Genomic DNA, 25,220 nt, shown 5'->3' with positions numbered 1-25,220 from the left:
GGGGTGTTCGAACTTGCGTGGGGAACGAGAAGTAGCCGGGCAAAGTTCAGTACAGTCAGCTCCTTGTGCTTACAGAAAGCGCAGAGTAACGCGCACCTGGGGGGCGTCAAGGTAACATCTCATCGACTTACGTAAACAGCCACAAAGACTCTTTGCTAGAATTAGTTAGGCTGGCTAATACGAAAAATCTTGAGTGGCTGAAGGTCTGTACAAGCTAAATGACATCAATCCTGAATGTGTTTCAGCAGACTTATACTTCAGTTTCTCCACCACGACTTGCCTAAAAACAATGCACAGGGGGAGGAACACAATTCCTTCTCCCTGTGCAAATTACAAACTAGTTGTTATAACATAAACAGAATGCGAAACTATCTGAAAAGTGTCTGCTCCTTTAGTAACTTACCATGACCTGAAAGTTTAGATTTTGCTTTTCAAAGCTATAAAAATGTTCTGGACATCACAATTCAGCAAAATACAGCTGCCTACAGCTCTTATGTAGCACCTGCACCGTGCCGTTTCCTCAGCAGTGCTGGCTTCCCTGGTGTTTTATTTTTTAGGAAAAACAGTCAAGCTTTTCACTGCCTCTTGCATTTCTACCAGTGTCCCAAACTGTTGTGTGATCCAAATGCTGAAGCAGGCACTTGTGTGTCTCCTGAATGCCTTCAGTCATGTCTTCAGGTTTGCTCTTCTGCCTCAGCCTTACTTGAACTCCTGAATAGCACTAGTTCCTAGAAGACCTCAAAAGCACGGACATCATTATTGTTACCTGATTTTGCAGATGGGGAAATACATAAGAGTTGAATGTCCTGTTCTGTCTTGCTAGGCAGTACAATAGCAGCAGATTCAGGTTCTTTTGAGCCCTAAATCAAGAACCTGTGCCTAAGCAGCACTAATCTGAATTCAGTATGGTTTATGGATCACACATCAGCCTTGTATGTCTTAGTCCTTTTCTCTTTACAGCAGATAATGGGTGGAAACAGATTTGTCAAGCTCCTCCAATGTGTGTCTGAGCTGGCTCAGGGGGAAGGATGTGGACAAAGACTGCCTGGGTAACACTGGGCAGTGCTGTTACATAGTGCTTTCTGCACTGTTCTCTCTGCTGATTTGCTTTCTGTTATAAAGTCATCGGCTTTGAATTCTGAATTGCGTTTCCCCACCATGCATTCAAAACTGAGCTACCAAAAGAGAGAAAGTGAGTGTTCCACTTCTCTATTGGTGTTCCAAACTTTAGCGTTCTGTGTTAGAGGAACCGTATAGATCTGTACTTTCCTCTGTACATTTCTAGCCATTTAGCCTTTATTGCTGTTTCGGGGTGCATCCTGATAAGAATCACAGAGCACTTTACAATCACCAAACCGTCTTGTTTACTTTAGGTATTGGTGTGTTTCTAATTTCAACTCAGGTTTTTTTTATCACTAATAGCTCAGAAGAAGCTTGGCAAGGACAACTAAAAAGAACTATGTACCTGAAAATACTGCACCTGATAATTTCAGGGGATTCAGCTCCAAAGATTGAAAGATGTATGACAGAGACTTGTGTCTAGATTAATGTTCTCTAGGAGTGCTCATTTCTCCAAACTGATTGGAGAACAACTCTTATGACCTATTTGAGATATATTTCAGAGCTTATGGTACAATTTATCCTAAAAGTGTCTGATTTCCTCCTTTCCATGCAAGGGATGTCTAAGTGACATGCTCAGATGTAAATATCTGTAGTAGATCTCTGAAGTTTGGCTAATGAATTCTATCTTTTTTTTTCTACTTCTCAGGTTTAGGTCCTCAAAAGCATTTCATATAAAGAAAATAGTATGGCATTCTAACTTTCTAGAGGAAAGATCCTGAACAAATACACTCACATCAAAGAAAATTAGTGTAATAGTTGTGCTTTTGCTTCCTTAACTGGTTTGGATGGGAAGTGCTTTTTGTGAGCAGTGATAACCAAAAAGGTTTTGGAGTCTTCACACCCTGAGGATAGATTGAACTGACATATGCAGTACAGTCTAAAAGCAATAATGTACTGGCCCCCCTCGTTGGCATTTAAAGTTCTCCCCCCTCTTCTGTCTGAGATGAAAACACTCTGAATGTAAGAGGGGTGGTGGTTGCTGCCTAGCTAGCATGGCTGAGATGTCACAGCTCCTGTTACAAAGCCTTCTCCCACTCAGAGCTATGCTGTCTAAAGCCTTGTCAAGTAAGAGCACTGGGAGCAAGTGCCAGAAGCAGGACTGCAGAGCAATTTAAGATTCTGCATCCTCGAAGAATTACCTGAAAAGACAAGGCCATATATGAGTTATTTTAACAGACATTTAAAGGGACACTGCTGAAAATTGCCCTGCTGTTTGAAGACATCTGCTCTGTTTTCAAAAGTAACGCTTAAGATTATAATCACAGAAAGAGATGAGATGATAGGCAAAAACATTATTCGTTTCTCTTCTCTTATCACTTCTTCACACACTTACCAAGACTTCCAACAGTAGTTGTGCTGCTTCAGTTGAAAACCAGCAATTTGGCTTTTTTCTCTATGAAGCTTTAAAGAGAAACTTAATTTTGTATAGAAGATGGTAGTAAAACATTACTTGGCAGGAAGTACCTGAAGCTATTCAGAATTTGAATGCTACATTTGAAATTAAAAGTCTTATTTTAGAAAAAAAAAGCTTCTTTGAAGTATATTTAAAAAAAATTGAATACAAATTTTGTGAGTTCACCTGTCTGTGTAAGGTCTCTAAACTTCCCAGGGCTTCCAGTCTTCCTGCCCTATCGAAAGACAGCAGAACCATCCTTGATGCCGCTGTATAAAAAACAATGAAAAAAATCTCTCTCTCTTCAGTTTCTTCAATTCCATGTCAAAAGCATACACTGGATATACATTTTGACATCCATACACCAAATGATGCATGAAGACTAGTAATGAAACTAGAGATGCTGAAGTTCAACATTCCAAATACCAGTGATGATGCAAAGATATAATTGTGATTTCACAAAAAATTTGTAAATGTCTTCTACCTCAGTATTGTCATTGTAGAAAATAATCTCCATATACTAAAGCCCCAAGGCAATGAATATTCTCTTCCATGTGGAAAAGGCTATGCAGTGGTGTTGGAAAACCTGGATGTCTACTTCGTGTTGAGTCAAAGCTGGCTCAGGTTCTCAGATGGAGGCGCTCCAATGAGCTTCACAGTGACAGTGATACTCAGTGAATGATGTGACTTTTTAGTGTGCCTGGGATATTGGCAACATGGAGCTCTGCGTTAGCCAGTGTAAGTAAATACCCACTGAGTCAGTATTAACTGCTGCAGGTTCTTTTTTCATCTTGTGTACCCTCATGAAAGATGCTGTACTAGTAAAAGCTGGAAAGCTTTCACAGACTTTCAAGAGCCAGAATTCACTACAAAACATCCAACGGTTCTTCCTTTCCTGAAAAATAAACTGCCTCCCCCCCAAATGATTAGACCTTCCTTTTACTTCCTGACCATTCTTATGCTGGCTCATTTTATCCCTGTCAATTATACAAATGGATTTGTCTTTTTGAAGGATGACCATTCTGAAGGATACTTGTTATCATCCTTAGGTCCAGGCACACAAAGTGAGTTGGGTTTTGCCATGACTTTGTGTTAGGCACCCAGTTCCATGATGAGATATGACAATTTGATTAAGGTATCCAAGTTTACTTCAACTCTATCCCTTTACTGTACGGTGTCCCAAAAGGCATCCACTGTAAAGAAATACTGAACAGAATTACAATGGAAGTGAGCAGTGCTTGAAGGAGCACACAGAGGAAGAAATTCAGGATTTCTCTTTGGTAGTAGACTGCCCTTTTCACTGGAATACACTCCTGTCCCCTCCTGCCTGTGCTTTTTAGTCTCCCTCTGTGGGAGGAGTGGGGAATGGCAAAAGACATTCTAAAGCAATTTTCTCACTTCCTGGCAGTGTGTCTAACTATTACATATAAAACATGAAGAACTAGATCAACTCCTTTGCTGACAGTTTAGTTTCATCCAGAAATAATTTAAATGCTGTGCATTGTGCTGACCTTGGGATAAAGATGCTTACCGGATCAAGGTCTTCGGGGATTTAGATGAGAGCATGTCTAACTAACAAATCTGAAACAGGTGGAAGAAATAAAAATGCACAGTGAATTTCAGCACAGGTCAGACACTGGTGCCCATTGGCTTGCACAGGAGCAGAACTTAGAAGCTGAGTACGTACCTAGTGTATACCTTGTGAACCTGTAAATGTTAGACATCTAAATTCTACAAAAGTGAAAATTAATTTTATGAGACATTTTGAGTATGGGCGTCACTGTATCTCTTCTCTTTATACACAGTGAAATAATATAATAAGATTCTAGTCTCATGGAATATGAGCCAATTTCTTCAAAGAGGTAAGGCTTTACTTAGTTGGACTACTTACAGAATAATGTACAGCACTTCACAGGTAAGATGATAAAATACTGCTTTGTGGTTGAACATATGTCTTGGTTCTGCTTTGGGAATTCCTCACACAGCATGTGGCTAAGCTACGGGACTCCCCGCCTCTGGACTCTGTGCATGCAAAAAGTTTAAGGAGGTTTAAAAGGCAAGTGGATAAACTAATTGAGGAAAAAAAAATCCATGAAAAGTTATTAAATACACAGGCAGCACTTCTAATGCAGGAGAATCACAATCACTGTGTCTGTCTCTTCCCTTCCCCGGGTCACTACATTCTTGCCCTGTTTTATTACTTTTTCTGAGTCACCTGCTGCTGGCTGTTACAGAAAGATGAAATTCTAGATGGATCCTTAGACTTATCATCTGCAACAGTACATTCCTGTGCAAGGGAAGTTTCAGACTGATGAAAGTCAATTGTAACAGCAGCAGCAGCAGCACAAACATAATTTTCAGAGTATGTACACTTACAGCAATTTCCCTTTGGCTTAACTTTATTGACTTCAAGAAGGCTATTTTTGATATGCCCTAATGTGAGATCATACTAAGGCATGCTTACTTCCTTCAGGAACAACACAGTCTACCAGAAAAGTCAAAGGAGATAGAGCAAATGGCTAATTCCACAGGAAAAATGTTTAGAAAGATTTAATTAGGACTGCAGCAACCACTGGATTGCTTTTTAAAGTTAAATTCTGTAAGCATTCTAACAGTTCAGGGAGAATTCATTCTGCATTACTCTTTCTCACACTGGTGATTGGTTCCTATACTGTGAAGTAAGCTTTTTTTTATAACTGAGTAATTTCAAAAGAAATCAATACAATGTATGCTTATGTCAGTGCATACAAAGTCTCACTCAGCTACAGTTTACTTAATCTGCTGATTACAAATGGCTTAAAATAAAACTTCTAAGATGAACGGACATGATAAACGTGTCAGTATTTCCATAATAGTTATTACATAATTTTGAAGATCTATTGATCCTTCAGCACTTGACATGGCTTTAAACTGCAGGAATTTGATTGACTATATTTTTGTAATCCTATTGCAGAGACACTGCATCTTAAAAACTCTTTTTAAACACTTTTCTCTTTCTGTTTTTCTCTTATGAATAAACTTTTCGTCCTTTTATTTTACCTTTCTACTTTCTGAATAAAAATTTAACAGCTGCTTATATCGTATAATGATTATTCTTTGCCCTCAGCCTGTTCTAAATAGTAATAGTCAAGATTTTTGCTTTTATTAATGACACTATCAATCTTTAATCCTTATGCAAGAGAACAAATTTGTCTTCTAAGCATCAAAGATATATATTTGTAGTCACTTATACAAGTTTTTAACATCTTGCACAGATCTGCCTATTTATTAAGTTCTGCTCAAAGTAGTTTTAGAGAAGCTGTAGTTGAAGATGCCTTTAAAAATTCACCAAATAAGTGGACCATAAGTCATGGAACACTAGTGCAGACCAACCGCTGGCGTCCTATTGTGCTAAATGCTTTGAAAACACAAAGAAATTAAAGTTCTCTGAGGCAAACAATTTATGTTTGAAAGAGATGATTCCCATCAGTAAGTGTTCCAAGAACAGACTGCTGGGTATCTAAAAACTGTTGCCAACCAATACATTAATTGGCTTGGTGCTGTGCCTGAAGACTGGAAACACCGTGTTCAGTGCCATGTCAGTTCATGGGATTGGCCGTTATGATTGGAAAAGACACCATTTCTTGCTTTGGATCAGGCTTTTGTGTCCCTTTTGTAGGGAACATCTACACACTGGGGGATGTTATGATACAGCCAAGAGATGTGATAATTAGAGGAAACAGTCACCTTGCTTTCACTCTGTTGTTGCACAACTTTCTATGGACTGGAGTGGAATCTAAAGCTGTGTTCCTGCATCCATCTTTCTGAAAAGGGAAAGAATGTTTGATATTTCTTAGATTTTGAAAGTAATGCAAAGTAAATGAAATGTTTGAAGTAAAAAAAAAAAAAAAGGAGAAAAAGAAACATTGAGCAATTTAGGCTGCAAGGGCCTTCTGGAAGTCTTTTAGTCCAACTCTTGCTCAAAGCAGATACAGCTTTGTATGGCAATGGGTCTTGTCCAGTCCAGTCTTAAATATCTCCAAGGACGGAGATTTCACATCCTCTCTAAGCAACTACTTCCAATATTTGACTGAAATCATGGTGAAAAAATTCCTTGTATCTGGATTTTTCCATATTCCAACTGGACACATTGCCTCTCACCATTCCCTGCCCTGCACTTGTTCTGTGGGCTGCAAGAGTCAGAATGATGTACTTCAAGAATAGACCTCTGGAAAAGGAATCCACTTCATTTGCTTTCCCATGGAGATTTCACACAAAAAGACACTGAAACTTGAAATTCGTGTTATTTCAAATATAAAAAATTAAGGGAAAACATATCCCAGTCACATATTTATTCCATATCACAAAGGAGGAACAGTGCTTGCCTCCCCTGATGTCCCAGCTGGACTTACAATGCACAGGTAGAAAATATCATGGCATTAGTATCTCTTGTGGAGATAGTTCTGGCTGGAGCTGAAGTGTTCCATTGCTGCACCAATAGAGAAAGAACCATTTGGGACAAGTAAAACAAGGAAATAAGATACTCTAAACAAGCCATCTCTTCAAAGCAGCCCTATTAGAAAGATACTGGACAGTGACTCCTATTTTTAGTGAGGAATCATATTTAAAGTCTAATGTTAATCTATCCTCTTGGCCAGTTAATACCAAACATAATTAATGCTAGATGTGTATATAAAAAAAACCCAACAACTGCAACAAACTCTTTGGTACTAAGATAAGCTTTGAACTTTCACTCGTAGCTATACCACAAAGTTCCATTACAGCATTTGATGAGAACAAATTAAACTAACACACTATCACTGTATTTTAGGTTTTGGTGGCCTGCTGCAACTGGGCTTTGAAATGTTTGGGGACTTTTCTGCTTGACTATTGATTAAAATAATAACTTTTTGCCAAAGTGCATTTGATCACAAAAATAAACTTTCCTTTTCAGAGCTGAGGATTAATGACTACTTTGAATTTAAAATGCTACTATGTAGTTACTGAAAAGGTGGTCTGAGAGGCAAGAGTAACACTGAGTATTCCTATAACAACAGCTTAAGGGTTTCTGAAGTCCAGATATTTAGCTGCATTTGTTCATTATGTCCACCAATATTTTCCACTCTCTTCACAATTAAAATATTCTGGGAAAAATACACATTGATCTTTAAGCTGTATGTACTCAGAATATTTGCTTACATGCATATATATACATATTTAAATTTTTTTCTCAAACTGTTTAATTTTATGCATAATAAAAATACTGTTCCCTACTGATTCCTGTGAAGTTTCTCTATCCCTTATTTGTTCCTCTTGCTCTAGTATAAGAAAACACCCTAGATCGATGTGTTTTGATCAATAAGCGAGCTACTTCTGCTTCTGAATATATCCAGGAAGACAATTCATTTGGCAATAATATTTTTTTTTCTTGCAAGTCAAGTGCTTTCAGAACCTGGCTATGATTAAGGCTGTCTCTTGAGAACATCGGGAGAGTTTTTAACACAATTCGCAGACCAGAGTAAAATGGTGTCTCACTCTGAACAATGATTGTGAATTTGAGAATCAACTAAGAGTTTAGGCATTATTTAGCCAATAATTATTAATTATCATTTTGTGTCCTATCAGGTGGAAATCCTTGATTGGGAGACAAAGAAACAGCTATGCTTCCTAGATAAGGTAAAACAAAAATCTGTTTAAAAGGGTAGGTGACTTTTTAGAAATTAATAACTTTTCTTAAGTAAACATAATGTTTATGAAGGGTATTTCATCTCCTGCTAGTCTTTCTTTGGCCACTTTTAGCAATTATGCAAACTTCATACTAACTGCAGGGTACTTTGACCCTTTTCCAGAAGGAGCTTTCAATGCTGTTGTAGTAATTCTTGATGGCTGCTAGAGAAGCTGCCTCTGAAACACATGTCAAAAATTGTCCTTCCTTTTTCCTGTCATACTTTGAATCCTTCATACCAAGGCTAGACATCTATAAGAAAGTTACACTGTTACATTTTCTAAGTCACATTTCTATTTGACTTAATAGTTTTAAACCTAGTACTTGTATTTCAAAATATGCATCTTACATATGCAATATTTTTGTTGCCTAGGTGGAACCAAATGCCACAATTAGAGAGATCAGATTGATGTTCCATAAATTATGTGAGTATAACTTCTACAGCAGCTCACATCACATCAGAATATCCACTATATAAATAGGAAAAAATTACATAATATGAAACATGTGATATACACACACATAGTGCTGATAACCTGCACATGAATGTGATCACAGTGAGATTTCAGTATAATTATTTTATACTCTCCTAATACACCTTTGTAATTTTTCTGCTGCATAAATCATCACTGATATTAATGTTGAATAAATATTCATAAAAATCTTTAGCTAAATCTTATCTTGTTGTGTTGCATTCATTATAATAGTGGATGACCTAAACCAAACATTGTATGTCACACTATTCTGTATGGTCTTACAGATCCTCGGTGGTATCCAGCAAGGCAGTCAATAAAACTTGATCCAAGTAAGTACTTGTGAGGACTAGAGTATCTAATCTCTGAGCAGGGCCCTGGCACAAAAGGTGTACTTTTAATGGCTATTAGCTCTTAAGAATGAGTTTCCAGCTATGTTAATTAGCACTATGAAGGCTGAAGAGAATCCATAACAAATACAATTCTTTGGAAGTACTGAACAAAGTTCCACCATTGCACCTGGTGCCTGGTGCTTGGTAATTAACTGAGGAGTCTGCACATTGTTCCAGTGCACTTTCTAACTACTGAGCTCTCTGACTTCTGCTTTCAAGACAGGCAGCACAGAACCTAGATATCAATTTTCCCTTAGCTGCAGTGAGATGATCTCCAGAGTGAGGCTCAGCTGGGAGTACTAAAAAGGGCTCTGAGTCTGAGCGATCAATTCACATAATCCTCTGCTCTCAGGCAGGAATTACAGTTCTTTTGAGGTGAGCTAATGCAAAACACATTGCCATGGATGTAGCAATTGCTGACAAAGCTGATGCTAGCCGGCTGACTTCATTCAGTTGTAGGTGTTGCTACTAGAAGCCTCTTAGTACGTGGCCTCAGTGCACAAAAGATAGTCTAATGGCCAAACTGTGTAAATTCATCTTAGTATTCAGTATAAAACATAAAACATTTTTTCTTTTGCTTTCATTAAGCATTATTTTATTTAAACAGTCCCTTAGAAGTATGCTGGAGAAGATTAGTCCATTTTGTAAAATCTATCCATGGAAAAGAAATGTATGAGTACCTTATTTTCTTCTTTGAAGGTCTACCTTGTCAGATTCCTTCATGAATGTTGTGAGACTTGCCATGAGAAAATGCTGGCCTTCTGGAGATTTCCCCAACCTAGGCATTAAAAGCTTGAATACTAGCTCACGTGGAATCACCCCCTAGCTGGTTGTTTGGGAAAACAAAGGCAATGAAAATTTCTGTAGGAGAGATTTCCAATCACAGCTTATCCTATCTTATGTTTGTTTGATGATGAGCAAGGAGAAGAGTGGAAGAGAGAGGAGAGAGAGAGAGGTGCAGGTGACTAGGAGGTCAGTGAATTATGCTAAAGGGCAGTGACCTATCAGCAAATTCTGCTGTTAACAGTGATGAAGCAAGTCTACTAGAATAGGCAGGCAATATATAGGATTGAGAATTCTTTTAACTGTTTTGGTGTGAATAGAGGATCCAGGCTTATATATGATTACAGGGATAAATAAAAATAAAGTATAAATATTCTTAGTCTTTTTATTGAGATTCCAATAAACCCACGTCGCATCAAAGAATCTCACAGATTGGTTAAAGCACAATATAAAGCTAATATGCTACCAAAGTTGACTTGAATTTCACTGAGACTTAATTACTTCTTTCCTTCTCAGAAGGAAAGTCCCTGAGGGATGAAGAAATCCTGCAGCACCTCCCTGTTGGCACAACTGCTACCTTATACTTTAAAGATTTAGGGCCACAGATAGGATGGACTACGGTGAGCTATGCTTCAAGTCTGAGCCATTTTAATGGCTAACATTCCATAATTAATCCTTACACCACTTTTTGTCTCTCTCCAATACTTCTGCATGATGTCTGCTCTGATAGTGGATGCAGGCAATGATTCCTCATTGCTTCAGTTCATTAATCAGGGAAAGCAGTAACAGTTACTGTGAATGCCTGGTTCACTGGGAGAGTAGCAGTGGAAAACATGCTGCAGGGTACGTCGACTCTACAGAACTAAGGTCCAGGTTCTCAAATGGATTTAGATGTCTACTGCAAAATCACTAGGAACTCGGGGTCTAAATGCCTTTGGGGACTGCTTCACAGGACCTGTGCAACTCCTGACAAAGATTAGGATTATACTGCTCTAAATTTCTCCTGCAAAGAGGCATGTGAGCAACTTCACATGCCAGTACTTGAAGTCACTTCAGCAAGGAAATTCAGACAGTAAGATCAGTTAGCTGCCTGCATGTGACTGTGTCCCAGGGTGCTTGTGTCAAGCTAACAACAGCTGATAATTTCTGCAATATTAGTAGCCATCCACAAGGACCTTGCATATTTACTGTCTTAGCTCAAATGCAAATTCTATCACAACTCCCTTGGCAGGCAATGCAGCACTGCTGTTTATTATGCAGTGAGGTGACCAGTGACCCTTCCAACTCTTTAGAAGGTCCTTGCTGCACATATTACAGTAGTTCCAATAAAACAGCACAATATCAAAGGAAAAGTACCCCATAATTTAAAGGCATATTTACCCTTTCTTAGCTATGAGACACCAATAAAATCTTGTGTTGACTACAAATAGCAAAGACAACATTAATAGGAGGTAAAATAAAGAAAGTCAAATGTTCTGCAAGACTGAATCTTCACATTATTTCCTTGGATGCAATGCTGATAAATCAGGCAGCTACTATACAATCAAAAAAAACCAGGAAGACAGGCAAAAACTTCTAATGGCAGTGTAGACTCCCAAGACACACATACATTAATATGTACCAAAATATCACAGTGCAGAGTAACACCAGGCTTCTGCCATTCCATAATCTTTCTTTTATGTTCTGCTCTCCCTGCCCTTCAAGCTGCTTCATTCAAACATAAGCAAAGAAATACTTCATTATTATCAAATAAAAAAGACAAACTTTTCATCTACAACCAAATCTGATCTGCCCCAGAGAAAATGCTGATTGTAACAGAAGTCAATGACACAGCTTTCTATCAAAATAATTCTAAACATATTAGAAAACAGTGATTTTGGTGGTTTTTTTGTTTGCTTTGTTGCTGAGTTTCTGTTTGTTTGTGTTTGTTTTTTTTTTTGTTTGGGGGTTTTCTGAAAGAAATACAATCAACTTCCCTTCTTTCTCCATAAATGAGGTATGGGCCTACTTTCCTCACTTACAGAAGTGTGGAAAATTCAACTGTTAATGTTTGGTCCAAAGTTAACTTCAGTTTAGAGTGATGTTCCTAAGAAATGCACACCTATCTGAAATGAAATCAAGTTAAGGAATAGCTTCTTTGGTTTCCTCTCTTTTTTTTTCCTTCTTTTTATTTTTCTCTTTGTGTTCAAATTAAAGATTGTTTGAACATAGAATGAAATTATTGTTTCCCAGGACAACTGCTGTGCTAACTGTTCACACAGATGGGGTCACTGTGAACACTTACAAGCTGTTCCCAGTTTAAACAAAATTCATTTAGTAGCAGAACTCTTCTTTTTCAAGACAAATTCTTCACCAAATTTCATTTTAACTCAAAAAAACCAGTTCTTGAGTGCAAGAGAGGGGTGAGAGCTGCATAAATGTAATGTGCATGCATATTTGTTATGATCTTTGGGCTGACATTGTTATCTTTTCATACCCATACTGTGTATGCTGCATTGGCAATGGCTGTTTGACTGAAACTGAGGCAAATCATTGCAAAATATTTACGTGCATGTCTACCAGTTTCATAGCCCAATCCCAAAACTGCTTTTTCTTCCCTGCCTCTCTTAGTGCCATCCTGGGTCAGTGGACGTGTTTATCCCACTGCAATAGTTATCACAAAGAAACCAAAGCAAAACCATCATCTAATTCAGCTGTCTAATTATTTTCTCTCTTTTTGCAGGTATTTTTGATAGAATATACAGGTCCATTGTTCATCTATTTTCTGTTTTATTTCCGCATGACTTTTGTCTATGGACTGGATGAGAGGTTTACATCAAGTCCGCACCCAGTAGTTAAGTAAGTCCGTTTGCAGGCATGAGCAGTATTTCTCGTAGCCTTATTCCAAATGTCTTGCCACTCTTGGTTTTTTAAGCACTCTTAAATGCTTTTGTCTTGCTGTTTCTAGCTTGGCATGTATCTGCCATTCTTTCCACTACATCAAAAGGTTGATTGAAACAGTATTTGTTCATCGATTCTCCCGTGGGACTATGCCACTGAGGAAAATTGTGAAGGTAAATTGTGTCAGAATCTATCCATAGCCCCCCTTACAAATCCAACCTACCCAGCCTATGCTCTGCCTCTACAGTATGGACTTTTTGGTGTGGCTTTTGTAACAATGTACAACAAATCTCACCCATAAAGCTGTAGTTCTTTTAGAAGATTTCCTAATGTCACTATTGTATAACATACATGCTGCCATACTATTACTAATATTATAGTAGTCTCATTACTTTTTAGAACTTTAAACCTTCAGCATACTCTTCCTTTTCACTCAGCCAGCTCCTTGGGTGTGAAGGTTTTAGTAACTTTATGTTAACTTTAAAGGTGGTACAGGCAGGCACAATGTTGGAAGAGTTGCTTTTTTAAAGATAACAACTATTTTTTGTAACAACCATTTTATATCTTCTTTGCTCCATACACTCTCTTTGCTGTTAAGCAACTGTTAATTTACCTTTGATCCAGCACAAGGCATCTTGGTTGTTCTGCATTTTCTTCTCCACAGGAGCATTCCTTAATGTTACCAGCCTGCTGTGGCACAGGGAAATCGCTGGGATTCAGACTCCCTGTTTCCTACATGTCTGCAAAGTAGTACAATGACTGCATGGTTATGCATGGGCTGTAGTTGTTTTACAAATGTTCGCAACAAAGCACATACTAGTTGTCAAAAATACGCCTTATACTAAGGAAGACAAGAGATTATCATCTCAACTGGAAAAGCCTGTGGTATCAGCACTTGGGTATTTAACATTTGAGATTTAGACAGTCCCTTGTAATTTGCATTACGGCAGGGATACTTCCAGCAGTGGAAGCTCTACCTTGTGGCTACCTCCTTACTGTCCAGCGGCCCTGGTCGTTCTGGTGGGAGCTTTTGAAATGAAAGAAGGGCCTGTAGTGGAGCAGTGGCCCTCCAAAAGAATCTTCCCTAGCAACTTGTTGTGCTTCCTGCAGCAAGAGTGCAGGCATTGTTAGAAGGTTCACAGATCTTGACACAACAGTAGCTAAGGTATGTTAAACAGCAGATAAATGAGCAACTTTACCTTGAAAAAAATTCATTCAGTGTGATAAATCTTTTTCTCAGTGCTCTGACAACTACTTGTTCCTTTCAGACCATACAAACTGTTGATGCTAAAACTGATATTTGTACCAGTCATTCTGATCACTTCCTCTTTTCCATCTTCTCAGGCTGGTGGCACTTGCTTTCATCTGTACAGTTGCTGACAGTTCTTATTTTACATGCTTAGCGATGCTTGGGTTTGATTTGCTTTTATAATTTCATTGACCTTGGTGGTGTTACTCCAAAATTGTGACAGTGAGAAAAATATCACATCATCTTTACTTTTTTCCATCACATCCAAATGGTAGACAAAACTTTCCTACTTTCAGTGTTTGATCACATACACAGCAGATATAGGTAGCTTATTTCCTGAGAACAATGGAATGCTGCCTTTACAGGAGACACTTCAGTCTCAATAAGCAGAAATCTGAGACAGAACACAAATCATGAGATTTGTGATTTTCATCCTTTGTTTACCAAATGAAAATGGGAATAAATTATGCCCTACAATACAGCAGCTTCACCAAAAGCTTTTCATGCTACATATTAAGATAGTGTAATTCTTTCTATGATTTTTCTAGGCATTGCAAAGGTAGAATAACTGGTTTATCTGGACTTAGTAAACAACTGGCTCAAGGTGAATAAGATACGGATTAATATACAGAAACTGTGTGGTAATAAAGGAACTAATTGAAGGAAAGTGCCAGAAAAGGATCTGTCAGACCTTTAATAATAGGAAAGTACCAGTGGAATTCCTCAAAAATTAGTATAATGGTTAGTCTTACATGGTCTTTCTTTACCCTTTACTTTACCCTTTCTTTACCCTTTACTCATGAACATTTTCATGAGTAAAAAGAAGGGATATCATCACTTTCTAGAAAAACATCTGGAGGAAAGGAAACACTAGACCTCATAAATACCATTAAACCAGAAGACAATATAATAAGACAAACAGAAGGGTACATGCTGATCATGAATAAACATAGGCAGGACATCAAGAAATAGGGATCATCAATTGCAGTAGAGAAGACAAAAATTTAAGAATAATTTATTATTCTTTATGCAATATCTCAACTTGACCTATAAGAGGTTGTTGTAAAGCTTTATTATTCACCTAGAATATGAAAGATTTGCTTTCTTTCAAAAGAAACACTTTCTTTCAAGTGAGTTCGTGAAGTCTGCAGGTACTCTGCTGTTCCTAGCTGAACCTCACTAGAGGCCTTTGTATGAGCAATAAGGCTTCTAGTGGGATCTGGGCATTTATAGTATTACTGCTAAGGTTCTTAACAGTGGTAGACTCCTTTTATTATAACTGAGGAATACTCTTGCAGTAAATCATGTTCTTTGGCTGAACAGTACTTGTTCAGTTTAATTACAACATGTATTTTTGGGGGCTGAGCCACGATAATCAATTTATTTAATTTTACTGTACTGAAATCCATTGCCATATGTTCCATTCTGTGCCAAGCTGTGAAGCTAAGGAAAGGTTTTTCTGAGGGTGCCATTCTAAGATTACAAGCAACTGTTTTTACCTCAGTTTGTACAGCAATTAGTGAATTGTAAGAGCTGGCTGAAGAAGCTAGTGTTAGGGAGGAAGTAGCAGTTTATGGACAGGACACTAAATAGATTGTCCCTAACTGAAGTCACTCTTCTGATTCTGCTGCATTTCCTGGGGAAAAATGAACTCATCACAGGGAAGTTATTTGATTTCTCTGCTCATTTGTCCCACCTAACCTGTAATTACTGGTTAATAATTTGCTCTTTCTCATCAGTTATCTCAATATATAATCTCAGAGCAAGGATATACTATGTGCTTGTATTACAGCATACCCAAAAGGTCTCTGGGCACTTCAGTGGTTCAATTAACTCTGAAAAGAAGGTGGAAATGCAACTGAATGTTTGACCCTACTGTTTGCAGCAGATGAGGGGGCACCAGCATTTTCAGAAAATGCACCATCAGACACTGCAGTCAGCTAGTGCGGGTTCCAGACGCTGAGGTAATCACTTTTTCAGGGTATTATTGCTAGAAATGCAGTTCTGGTATATACAGGGGGAAAAGACTGCAAAATCCAAAGCAAAAAAATAAAGTTAAATCAGTCAGACAGAAAAGAATGCAGCCTTGGATAAGAATTTTGACTGCATGAGCAGGAAAGCAAAGCTGTGAAGGAGAAAGCAGAAACACCTAGAAATGTCTATGGTATAGGAACCTATTTGGAAGGCCAAGAAAAAAGTGTCACCAGAAAGAGTAAGACAATCAGTGTTTTACTTAAGATTGAAAATAGGATGCAAGAAAAGATAAGGTGAAGGAAAAGAACAGGGGGAGTGATGAAAGGACAATAGCTCTGTTTTGGTCTTGCTGAAGTCCAGGTGATGAACAAACACGCCGAGGTACTAGGTTTGGTAAAAGAAAAAGACTCCAGTGACGAGAGGCAAGTTTATGAGTTGTTGATGAGGGTTAAAGTCTGCCTGCAAGAAAATAGCTCCTAGAGGTTACAGCATGGAGGAAAAGACGAAGGGGCCAGGAAAGGGCCTCCCTCCTACCAACATATATATAAGGAGGGAGAAAATAAACCTGTCACCAAGTTATGGAAGCAGCAATGAGCATCATAAAAAACCCCACAGGAGGCAGGGCCAAGGAAACCAAACAAGAGGTAAAGATTGTCATTGTAAGGAGTTTTTTTCAGGGATGAAGCCTGTGAACAAGCTCTCGGATTGGTCAGGAGTGAGTCAGTACAGCCATTAATGACACCTATGTTGTCAGAGTTTAGAGAATGGAAGCTGGATCACAGAAGGAGAAGGACAGCAGCAAAAGGGACAAAGTAAAGATATTGCAGTGCAAGTGCAGAGGCATGATGATTTTAGGTAGGAAAAGTTAAAGCATGGGAAAGAAAGCAAACTGATGAGGTGAAGAAGAAGAGGACAGGTAAGAGAATGGGCAGTGAAAAGTAATAAATAGGGAAGAGAGGGCAGTGCCTAAATCTAGTTTTACAAAGACATGTTTTTGTCAGCAAAACAAATCTCTCTTTAACATACAGTGTGTATGTACTTCAACTTTGCCCAATAGTTTTCCAGACATTTTCAATAGTGTGATCATACTTTCTAAAACTGTTTATAAACTTAGCAGCTCGAAGATACTTGAGACGAAATCTTAACTCTGTGAGCACTACATCCTTTCTATTATTTCCTGTTATCTGCTCCCACCTTACCACACTTAGTATTGCCATCTTTTGTCGTATTATCAGTAAGTTGAAGGATTAGCCCATTGTTATCAACAGTCCTTGCAGTGAATACTGGCCCAGAGGATTGTACTAAAACAAAGAAAAATTGCCTGTTTTTCAGAACTGCTTTTATTATTGGGGATTTGCAGCTTGGCTTGCATATTACATCAATCATCCTCTTTACACTCCTCCCTGTAAGTAGCAAAACAACCCACAATGATTTAAGTACTGTTGTGTTTGCATACTAGTACTAATCATATGTAAACTTTTTTTTTTAATAGCTTATGGGAAAAAACAGATAAATTTTGCTGTGATCATGTTTCTGGTAGGTTTGTTGCTTTTTCTATAAAATGCTAAAATATCTTGCTTTATTTCTTCTGTTGTATAAATGGAGGAGTGAGTAGGATAAGCAGATACTTAGAACTTGAACATTTGGAACATAGCACTAAAGCTGACCACTTACATGCAGAACAGTAAATCTGTCAGGTTTTAATGTGATTTTGTACAGAAGGGAATATTTTCATTCAACATCCATTCCAAGACTAGGATATTTAACTGCTGGAACCACCAGTTTGTGACACTATGTTTAAAAGCCAGTGAGTTTGTTTTGTGAACTGTTTCTTGAGTGTTAAGAATCACAACAGATCATAAAACTCAGAGAGTTTTAGACCAACTAAGAAAGTATGTTACTGATAATGTCCAGGGATAGAATTTCATTTTGCTGAGCTTCAGAAAATTTTACAGCTTTCCTTATGAATCAAAATTCTTCATCACTGTTCATTCTCACAGTTCCCAGGAACATTTCATACATGCACAAGCAATGTTACTGTAGCCAACAAAGGTGACCTATATACAAAGATTTTTCCTATGTATGAGCAACTTGCTTAGCACATCAGCTGTTCACTTGGACAAATTAATTGTCAGTGACTGCAGGATCTCAAAGCAGCTTCCTAGTATGAAAATTCTATGAGTTCATAACCTATTCACATTTTATAGAGAGACTCCATAACAGAGAGTACAGAGCTGGGAATAAAACTCAGGAGCTCTGACCACTAGTCATTTGCTCTGATGGTTATGGAGGCTGTCCATAATCATATAAATGGGTCATTTCAATGCACTTTCTTTATAATTGATTGGGGAAGCATCCTTTAAAACCAGTGAAGGAAGCTGGGTCAATTTTACTTCATGATTCATAGCAATTATACTCTAGGGAAGAAAATTTACTTAGAGTCCAACCTGTATTTTCCTTGAGATTTTAATAACTTCTGAGAAACCAAAACTATGCAAATCCATTTTTGGGTGTTTTTAAAGACATAAGAATGACCAAAAGATAAAGCAAGTATCTCCTGGGTTTACTTTTATCCCCTTTGTTTTATTTAGATCTCATGGGGATTATCTAAGTAGTAAATTTGATCTTTTGACACAGAGTCCACATTTTCTGGAAAATATCATAAATATATAACTGAGTATGACATGGACTCATGTTTGAATGAAGATATCCTCCTGTCGGACAGCACTCTCAGTTAAGGATATTTATTACGTTTACAACAAATTACTTTCCTTTTCCTAAATTTTTAAAGGACCCCAGGAAATAACAAAAGGAAGAAAAACAAATAGAAGGGAAGCACATTTTTAACTCTGTCATACTTTTTCTTGCAGCTGTGTGAAGCTGGAAATTTTTCCATTCATGTTGCACTCAGTGACCTCCGGAGAAATGGTAAAAACTGAATAATCATTTTTCACTTTGGCACAGCCATTCACTACTTAATTTACTCTGCCTTGTGAAAGACCTGATCCTGGGGGGTGTTGATACCTGTCAGCTGACTGCTATGGGAGCACAGGTTGCTCAGCACTGTAAAGACTGGATTCTAAGGGAGATCAAAGAATTCAACATCAGACTGTTGAACTGCACTTCCTATCTTACTGTAATTTTTATTGCTAAGGCCCAGGTTGTGTTGGGGGGAGCAGTTATACTGGTTACACTGGCAGTGCAAAAGGAAACAGTGCTAGTAAAAGCTATGATTTGGTGAGCAAGGAAAAGTAATTTCACTGGTTTCTATAGGGGGCACAAGATCCCTGTGCAGATCAGGGTTCCTTGGGCATGAGCCAAACATCTTACAGTGATCAGCTATGACTGCTAAAATCCCATTCTGTGACAATTTGAGAAAACCTTTAACTTCTAAATTTAAAATTTGAGATACCTCTTCTTACAGGAGTGACTGTGATCAAAGGCATAAATAGATGACATCCTAATGCCCAGAACATTTCCTCACAGTTATTCTATTCCTTCTTGTGTGTCCAGAGGACATCCTGTCTCCCCATATCCTGCTTGTCCCTCTCACAGTCATGAGACACAGGAGTAGGCAGAGTTGGGTTGTCTTTATAGGAAACTATGTATTTAGGAGTGTGAATATTTTGTGATTTGTTTTCTAATCTATAGGATCCAAAACCCGTAAGATCCCATATCCAACAAAGAATCCTTTCACATGGCTGTTTTTCTTTGTATCTTGCCCTAACTATACATATGAGGTATGTATTTTCAAACAAGATGTTCAGATTTTAGCGTTGCTGAATATATTTTCATTTCTTTTGGAATGTTAAACATGGGAGAAACCTCTGAAACAGTTGAGCTCTATACATTTCCCCTCCTCCCCTACACTCCATTAAATCAGACTGTGGATGGGAACTTGTCTGTTCTTCCTCCCCTCTCCTGAGGCAGTACTGATGGGGCTAAACTTGAGCAGACAGCCCTGAGCCTGTGCTTCAGTGTGGCTGCTAGACAAGACACATACACTGTAAAGCAGTGCAAATTCTGCAGCCAGGGACAGGGAGATTGCCACTGAATGTTGTAATGAGGGGATGGGGGTGTCTGGTGGATTTATAACATAAGATCCTAGGAATATCACAGCAGGCAAGAAGATATGGTCAGACAAATTGATGATATTGTGCTAGAGAAAACAAGCCGAAGTCTTCTTACACAGTCACTTGTGTTGGTGGTGACTGCTTTAGAAGCTTGAATCAGTTTATAATTTAATATTCCTTAATCAGGAGCCAAACTCTTGACTGAGTTCAAAAGCAGAAAAAATCAGTGCAACTCAGTGTAACGTTGACTCGTGCACAGAAGGACAGCACCAGGTTTTAAATTCAGTGGAGATTAACAGATATTAAAGAGAGGAGCATTTGGTCTCAGACTATAGAAAGTTACCATTCCTAGCACTGATGGAGGTCTGACAAATACAAATTAGGCAGAGAAACTGAAAGGACATTGTTGTAAATGCTTAAAATTTTGTCATTGTAATAGCTATGGAAGCAAACATGAAGGTTTTGTTTGTGATAATAAGGCACTGTTCACCATCTTAGCTAAAGGTTATTAACACTAAAAATTGATCTGGCTGACCTTGGCTTTTTTATTTACCTGTACTAGGACAAGGTTATTTTGATCAATAGAGACATAAATGCAAATGCTGTCACCAGAAATATTTTAAATTTCCTTGGCCAAAACAGGTGGGGACCTGGATCAGTTTCACAATCATGACTCAGTGTGTTCCAGGTGAGTAATGTTTTGGTACTTTAACCTGAAGTGATGTCAGCAGCAAGAACATGTTTTTAATCGGATAATGAAATGTATCTTTTTTTCCTTTCCTTCCAGTGGGGCTGTTTACCTTGCTTTGCTTCATTCAGATGACAATCTGGGCAAAGGATAAACACTGCACCTACTTACGAGAATTCAAGGATTATCCAAGTCATAGAACGCCAATTATTCCCTTTTTGTTGTAAGAAAAGAAGGTTTAATTTGAATATTGCACAGAACTTCAAGAAGAAAAACCTCATAAACCTCCTGCCAAATAAATTAATTAATTTAAAGGAATTTGGTGCATGTTTAATCACCACTGCTAAGGGAAATTGTATGCACTTGAAAGCTACACTTCCTTACATTCAAGAATTCTCAACTCACAAGCACCTTAAAAAATAAAGCTTCGTTGCACAGCTGGTAGTTGAAAGACCCCGCAGTTCACTGTAACCTGATTGACTTAGATTTTTCTGTACTAGCCTATTTAGATTGATGGATCAGAAATACTGAGAAGTCTGTGCTGAAAAGCAGCTCCAAATTTAGCAGCGGCATTCTGCAAGACAGAAGTACATTGGAAGGAGGACATACCAGCTAACTACTAGAGCTCAGTTCAGCCAGCACGGCCAGCTGGCCTGGAGACAGTTGCATGATCTGCCTTCCTTGACTTGAAGAAGAGTGTGTGCTGCCTGGAGGCAGGTGCTTTGTAACAAATAACATTACCAAAGATTATGAATGGTTCTTGGAATAAAGAAATAGGCAATATCTCAAAAACCTGATTTGGGTCTAACCCCTAATTTGCCAAAAGAGTCTGAAGTAAGAAGTATTTGTCGTATTTGTGAATGTAACATCCTCTGTTGGGGGTTTTTTGTTTCTTTTTGGTCTTCTTCATTAGTAAATTGCATATTAGTAAGTAAGGTTCAGAAACAATCTGATCTATATCTTTGATACTTGGCCTGTTTTCATGCAACAAGTCCTTACAATACTAAAGGACCTTTTACCCAAGCATTTTACATCAGGCTTCTTGGAATAGTTTTTAATATACTTTGTAAATACATGAAGTGACTGCTAGTCCTCAGAATGCTCTTCCTATTTTCAGAGCCAGGGAGAAAAATTAGCTACATTTTGGACTTCCTGTGTTTTCTTTTTCACAAGATGTTCAGTGTGACTTAGTTGGGTTTTGTGTAAATCTCATAAAAAAGGCTATTGAAATCTATCTGAAGGATATTTTAAAGAAGCTATTTTAGAATATGAAGAGAATGCATAGATAATGTTTTGTTTCACAATTACTTTATTTATCTATAATGGATGTATAGAAAGATTTTTTCAACTTTTTGTAAGGATGAAATATGCAATAAATTCTAGACTATGTTTTGAAATCAGTTGAAATAATTATGGCAAAAAGAGAAGGCTACAGCTGGTTGCTGAAGTTTTGTAATATTTTGTACAGTACAGAGCAAGAATGTCCTTATTAAAAAAAAAATCTACATCAATTGAAGAACAAAAACTTTCAAAGCAGAAATACATGACCCAGATTTTATTTCCGTAAAACATATCTTAGAGAAGATTTCTTAGAAATGGTTAGATCTGGTAGATAACTGAAGCAATATGTCATGATGAATTTGTTTTCAGTATTGTTTTTTTCACTAGTTTGTGAACTAGTGAACCAGAGAAAAGAGCTAAATGCCAAATGATTTCCCACTGAGTGCAATGTGGAGTACAAGCAGGTCGAAATTTTCCTTCTAAGGAGAGAGAAAGCACATACCCTATTCATACTTTACACCCACTTAATGTCCAGTCACAGGACAGAAGAAAAATTTGTTTAGTAACAAAGATATCTTTCCAGGTCTCCACGAGAAAACAAAACTTTTGGCAGATTTGGACATACTCTCTCTTTAATCTCCATTTTGACATTTGGCCTCTATTTGAGGCAACTTGAAGAGGAGTATGAGATCATTTTAATTAATTTTTTTAAAGCATGTTTCTTGTCTGGGTCTGAGATCTGAATTAATTCTTTTCATTCTTGCTGAGACAACCATCTGTTTTCACTGGCAGCCTGGTGAGACAGTGAAGCAATCTCCCAGCACTAGACCCGTCAGCCAGCACTGATGTTCTGACCTTGGTAGTCCCGTGCAGGAATCAGCATGGCAGGAATCCACTTCTAAGCTGGGCAATGCTCTCTGCCTTGGGACCTGTCTGCTGGCTGGTAGCAGCTGACATAAGGGTTAAACAAGAAGAACCTACCAGCCTGAAAGCACCAGACAGAGAAACTGTCTTTGATGCTATTTATATGTCAACAAGGAGGAATGAGACTTCTCTTCTTGTATCTTATAATCAACTTTATGTTAGAGGAAGATTTTATTCTACTGCCTTTCCTTTGACGCTGTCATGTCATGTGTTCTTGGTAGAGCAGTAGAAGTTGGCTGTTGCTTAGGGTTGTTGTTGAGAGCACAGTGCTCAGAAAGGTGCAAAAAATCAGTGTAATACTGAGTGTGGGAACCTTTGTTATAGCCTTGTGCTGCTCTGGTATGACACATCTTTGCCCTGTGCACACTAAGCACTGGTGACTGTAAGAATAGTCTATGCAACTGCCTGCTGACGCAAAGCAGGCGACACCTTTGCTTCGCGGCTGGCTCCAGCTGCACGGGGATGCAAAGGAATTTCCTCATCCTCCATCTGCTGTTTAGCAAAGTTCACAAAAACCTGCATGAGGAAAGCAGAAAAGGTCTCAATTTTCTTGACTGAGATGAGTTATTGGAATGACCACTCTTCAGGAAGGAGACACAAAGGGGAATCCATAGACATTAACTGAACCAAGGCACTGCGTTATCAGCCAGGATCATGATTTCCTCATTTCTTTTGATAAACTTCCCTGTAAATTCTTTTCTGGTAACTTCCTTCCTTGGGATGTACTTGCTGGCAAATAAAATTCTATTTTTTCTTAAGGAGGAGATGGGTTCAGCAAGGTTTGCACAGCTTGCACAGGGTGAGTTTGGTTGTGATAGGAAAGAGGAGACAGAATATTTTAGTAGGAAGCTGAAAGACAGCTAGGAGTGTCTCTCTAGCAATCTCATGGAAGACAGCTTTGCAAATGGGGACCCTCAGTTACTTAGGAAAGAAGACAGATGGGGCCAATACCCTCTAGGAAGTGGGTGTTGCCAAAAGTCCCAGTGGACTTTCCAGGTTTTGTGTGTCTAATTGCTTCTCACAGTATCTCTGAATCGACACCTTCCAAACCTCTTATTTAAAATAAAATGTTATTCTCAGCTCAGCCTCATTCCAAACTGCTGACCTTGCTCAGATGCTACTCCTGAAGGAATGCGTTGTATGAATTCTGTCATCTGGGAAATGCTGTCTTACCAGCTTTCAAATGGCACCTATTTATACAGGGAACAAGTTACAGATTCATACTCATCCACCCTCCTTGATGAGAGGCCTGGGAACTTTGCCTGAGAAAGAGGTGAACTTCTCTACTCTGAACATTTTGGTCTTTCAGTTGTTTGGATACATCTCCATTGTGTTGCCTGATTCTTACAAGACAGGCTTTCTGGTGGATGTTTTACTTTTTACTCACCTGATCTAAAGTTGTTTGAGACACAGAATATTCTTCAATATGCAAGTTTTCCTTATTGGAGACTATTAACCGAAAAATCTTAGCCAGAGAGGAGGAGCAAATCTGATACTGCAGCATGTTGTAGTGTTTCTCTCTCTGTAAACTCCCAGGGAAGTTCATGCGTATGAATTGCTCAGCAGGAGTAGGATCTGGAGGCAACCCAGACTTTGGAGCTTTGATTTTCAGAGTGACAATGTAGCCATCTCCAAACCTGGAAAGCACATGTGGATTTGGGAATTGGATGAAGAGATGGTTTCATCGTTCAGGAAGGAAATTAATTTTCTGCAGCAGTGAAAACATTAACAGTATTTGAAAGCTATTGCATAAGATGTAGCTTTGTAGGAAGCCCTGTATTTGCCCTGCAGAAGTGGTGTATAGCATAACAGTTGACATGAGATCTGCTCAAATTACCTGGATTACCACAGAGTTGCACCCAGAAATGAGTCTAGTTAAACACTGAAGAATGGTACACGTGACAGACACTAAGTTTTCCCATTAAAAAACACCATAAAAATATTGTACTTACTTGTATTTTAGCTCCTGAATTGTGCCTAGGCATTTGAAGGTACCTTTCACCATGATGGCTAAACGAGTACAGAGGGCTTCACATTCTTCCATACTTTCAAAATAGAGAAGAGATGTTTGAGATAAAATTCAACAGATGAACTTCATTTACTCTTGGATTCTGAATTCTAACTGTGTTTACCTGTGTGAGGTTAGAACCACTGCTCGCCCATCTCTGAGCACACCAGCAATAGAGTCCCACAGGAGGCGCCGGGACTGAGGGTCCATTCCAGTAGTTGGTTCATCCTGTAAGGGAAATGTTAGGGCAGTTAGATTCAGAGAGTCAGATAAAAA

General features: G+C 38.3%; 2 protein-coding genes across 4 annotated transcripts in view; one reads left to right on the top strand and one right to left on the bottom strand.

The window, feature by feature from the left end:
• TECR (trans-2,3-enoyl-CoA reductase) overlaps positions 1 to 22,357 on the top strand; it is a 23,819-nt gene extending 1,462 nt beyond the window's left edge. The window contains exons 2-13 of one of the 3 annotated variants that reach the window (XM_018072171.2): positions 8,120 to 8,170; positions 8,593 to 8,644; positions 8,980 to 9,024; positions 10,384 to 10,487; positions 12,590 to 12,705; positions 12,815 to 12,920; positions 17,303 to 17,375; positions 17,463 to 17,506; positions 18,841 to 18,898; positions 19,622 to 19,710; positions 20,686 to 20,731; positions 20,831 to 22,357. In XM_018072171.2, coding sequence (XP_017927660.1) covers positions 8,120 to 8,170; positions 8,593 to 8,644; positions 8,980 to 9,024; positions 10,384 to 10,487; positions 12,590 to 12,705; positions 12,815 to 12,920; positions 17,303 to 17,375; positions 17,463 to 17,506; positions 18,841 to 18,898; positions 19,622 to 19,710; positions 20,686 to 20,731; positions 20,831 to 20,958 — 912 coding nt within the window. In that variant the 3' untranslated portion in view covers positions 20,959 to 22,357. Of the gene's footprint in view, positions 1 to 8,119; positions 8,171 to 8,592; positions 8,645 to 8,979; positions 9,025 to 10,383; positions 10,488 to 12,589; positions 12,706 to 12,814; positions 12,921 to 17,302; positions 17,376 to 17,462; positions 17,507 to 18,840; positions 18,899 to 19,621; positions 19,711 to 20,605; positions 20,732 to 20,830 lie in introns of all 3 variants that reach the window. The other 2 variants (XM_018072172.2, XM_018072173.2) reach the window with 2 other exon arrangements.
• The window catches only part of ABCA4 (ATP binding cassette subfamily A member 4), a 65,295-nt gene continuing 61,901 nt past the window's right edge, over positions 21,827 to 25,220 (bottom strand). Inside the window, exons 46-49 of the mRNA XM_018072175.2 lie at positions 25,069 to 25,172; positions 24,889 to 24,981; positions 24,324 to 24,573; positions 21,827 to 23,452 (exon numbers count right to left, since the gene is read on the bottom strand). Of these exons, the coding sequence (XP_017927664.2) occupies positions 23,330 to 23,452; positions 24,324 to 24,573; positions 24,889 to 24,981; positions 25,069 to 25,172 (570 nt within the window). The 3' untranslated portion in view covers positions 21,827 to 23,329. The remainder of the gene's footprint in view (positions 23,453 to 24,323; positions 24,574 to 24,888; positions 24,982 to 25,068; positions 25,173 to 25,220) is intronic.

Source organism: Manacus vitellinus, unplaced genomic scaffold (assembly GCF_001715985.3).
Source record: "Manacus vitellinus isolate BGI_N305 unplaced genomic scaffold, ASM171598v3 scaffold_21_pilon, whole genome shotgun sequence".
Taxonomy (NCBI): Eukaryota; Metazoa; Chordata; class Aves; order Passeriformes; family Pipridae; genus Manacus; species Manacus vitellinus.
This window is presented reverse-complemented; position numbering and strand designations above follow the sequence as displayed.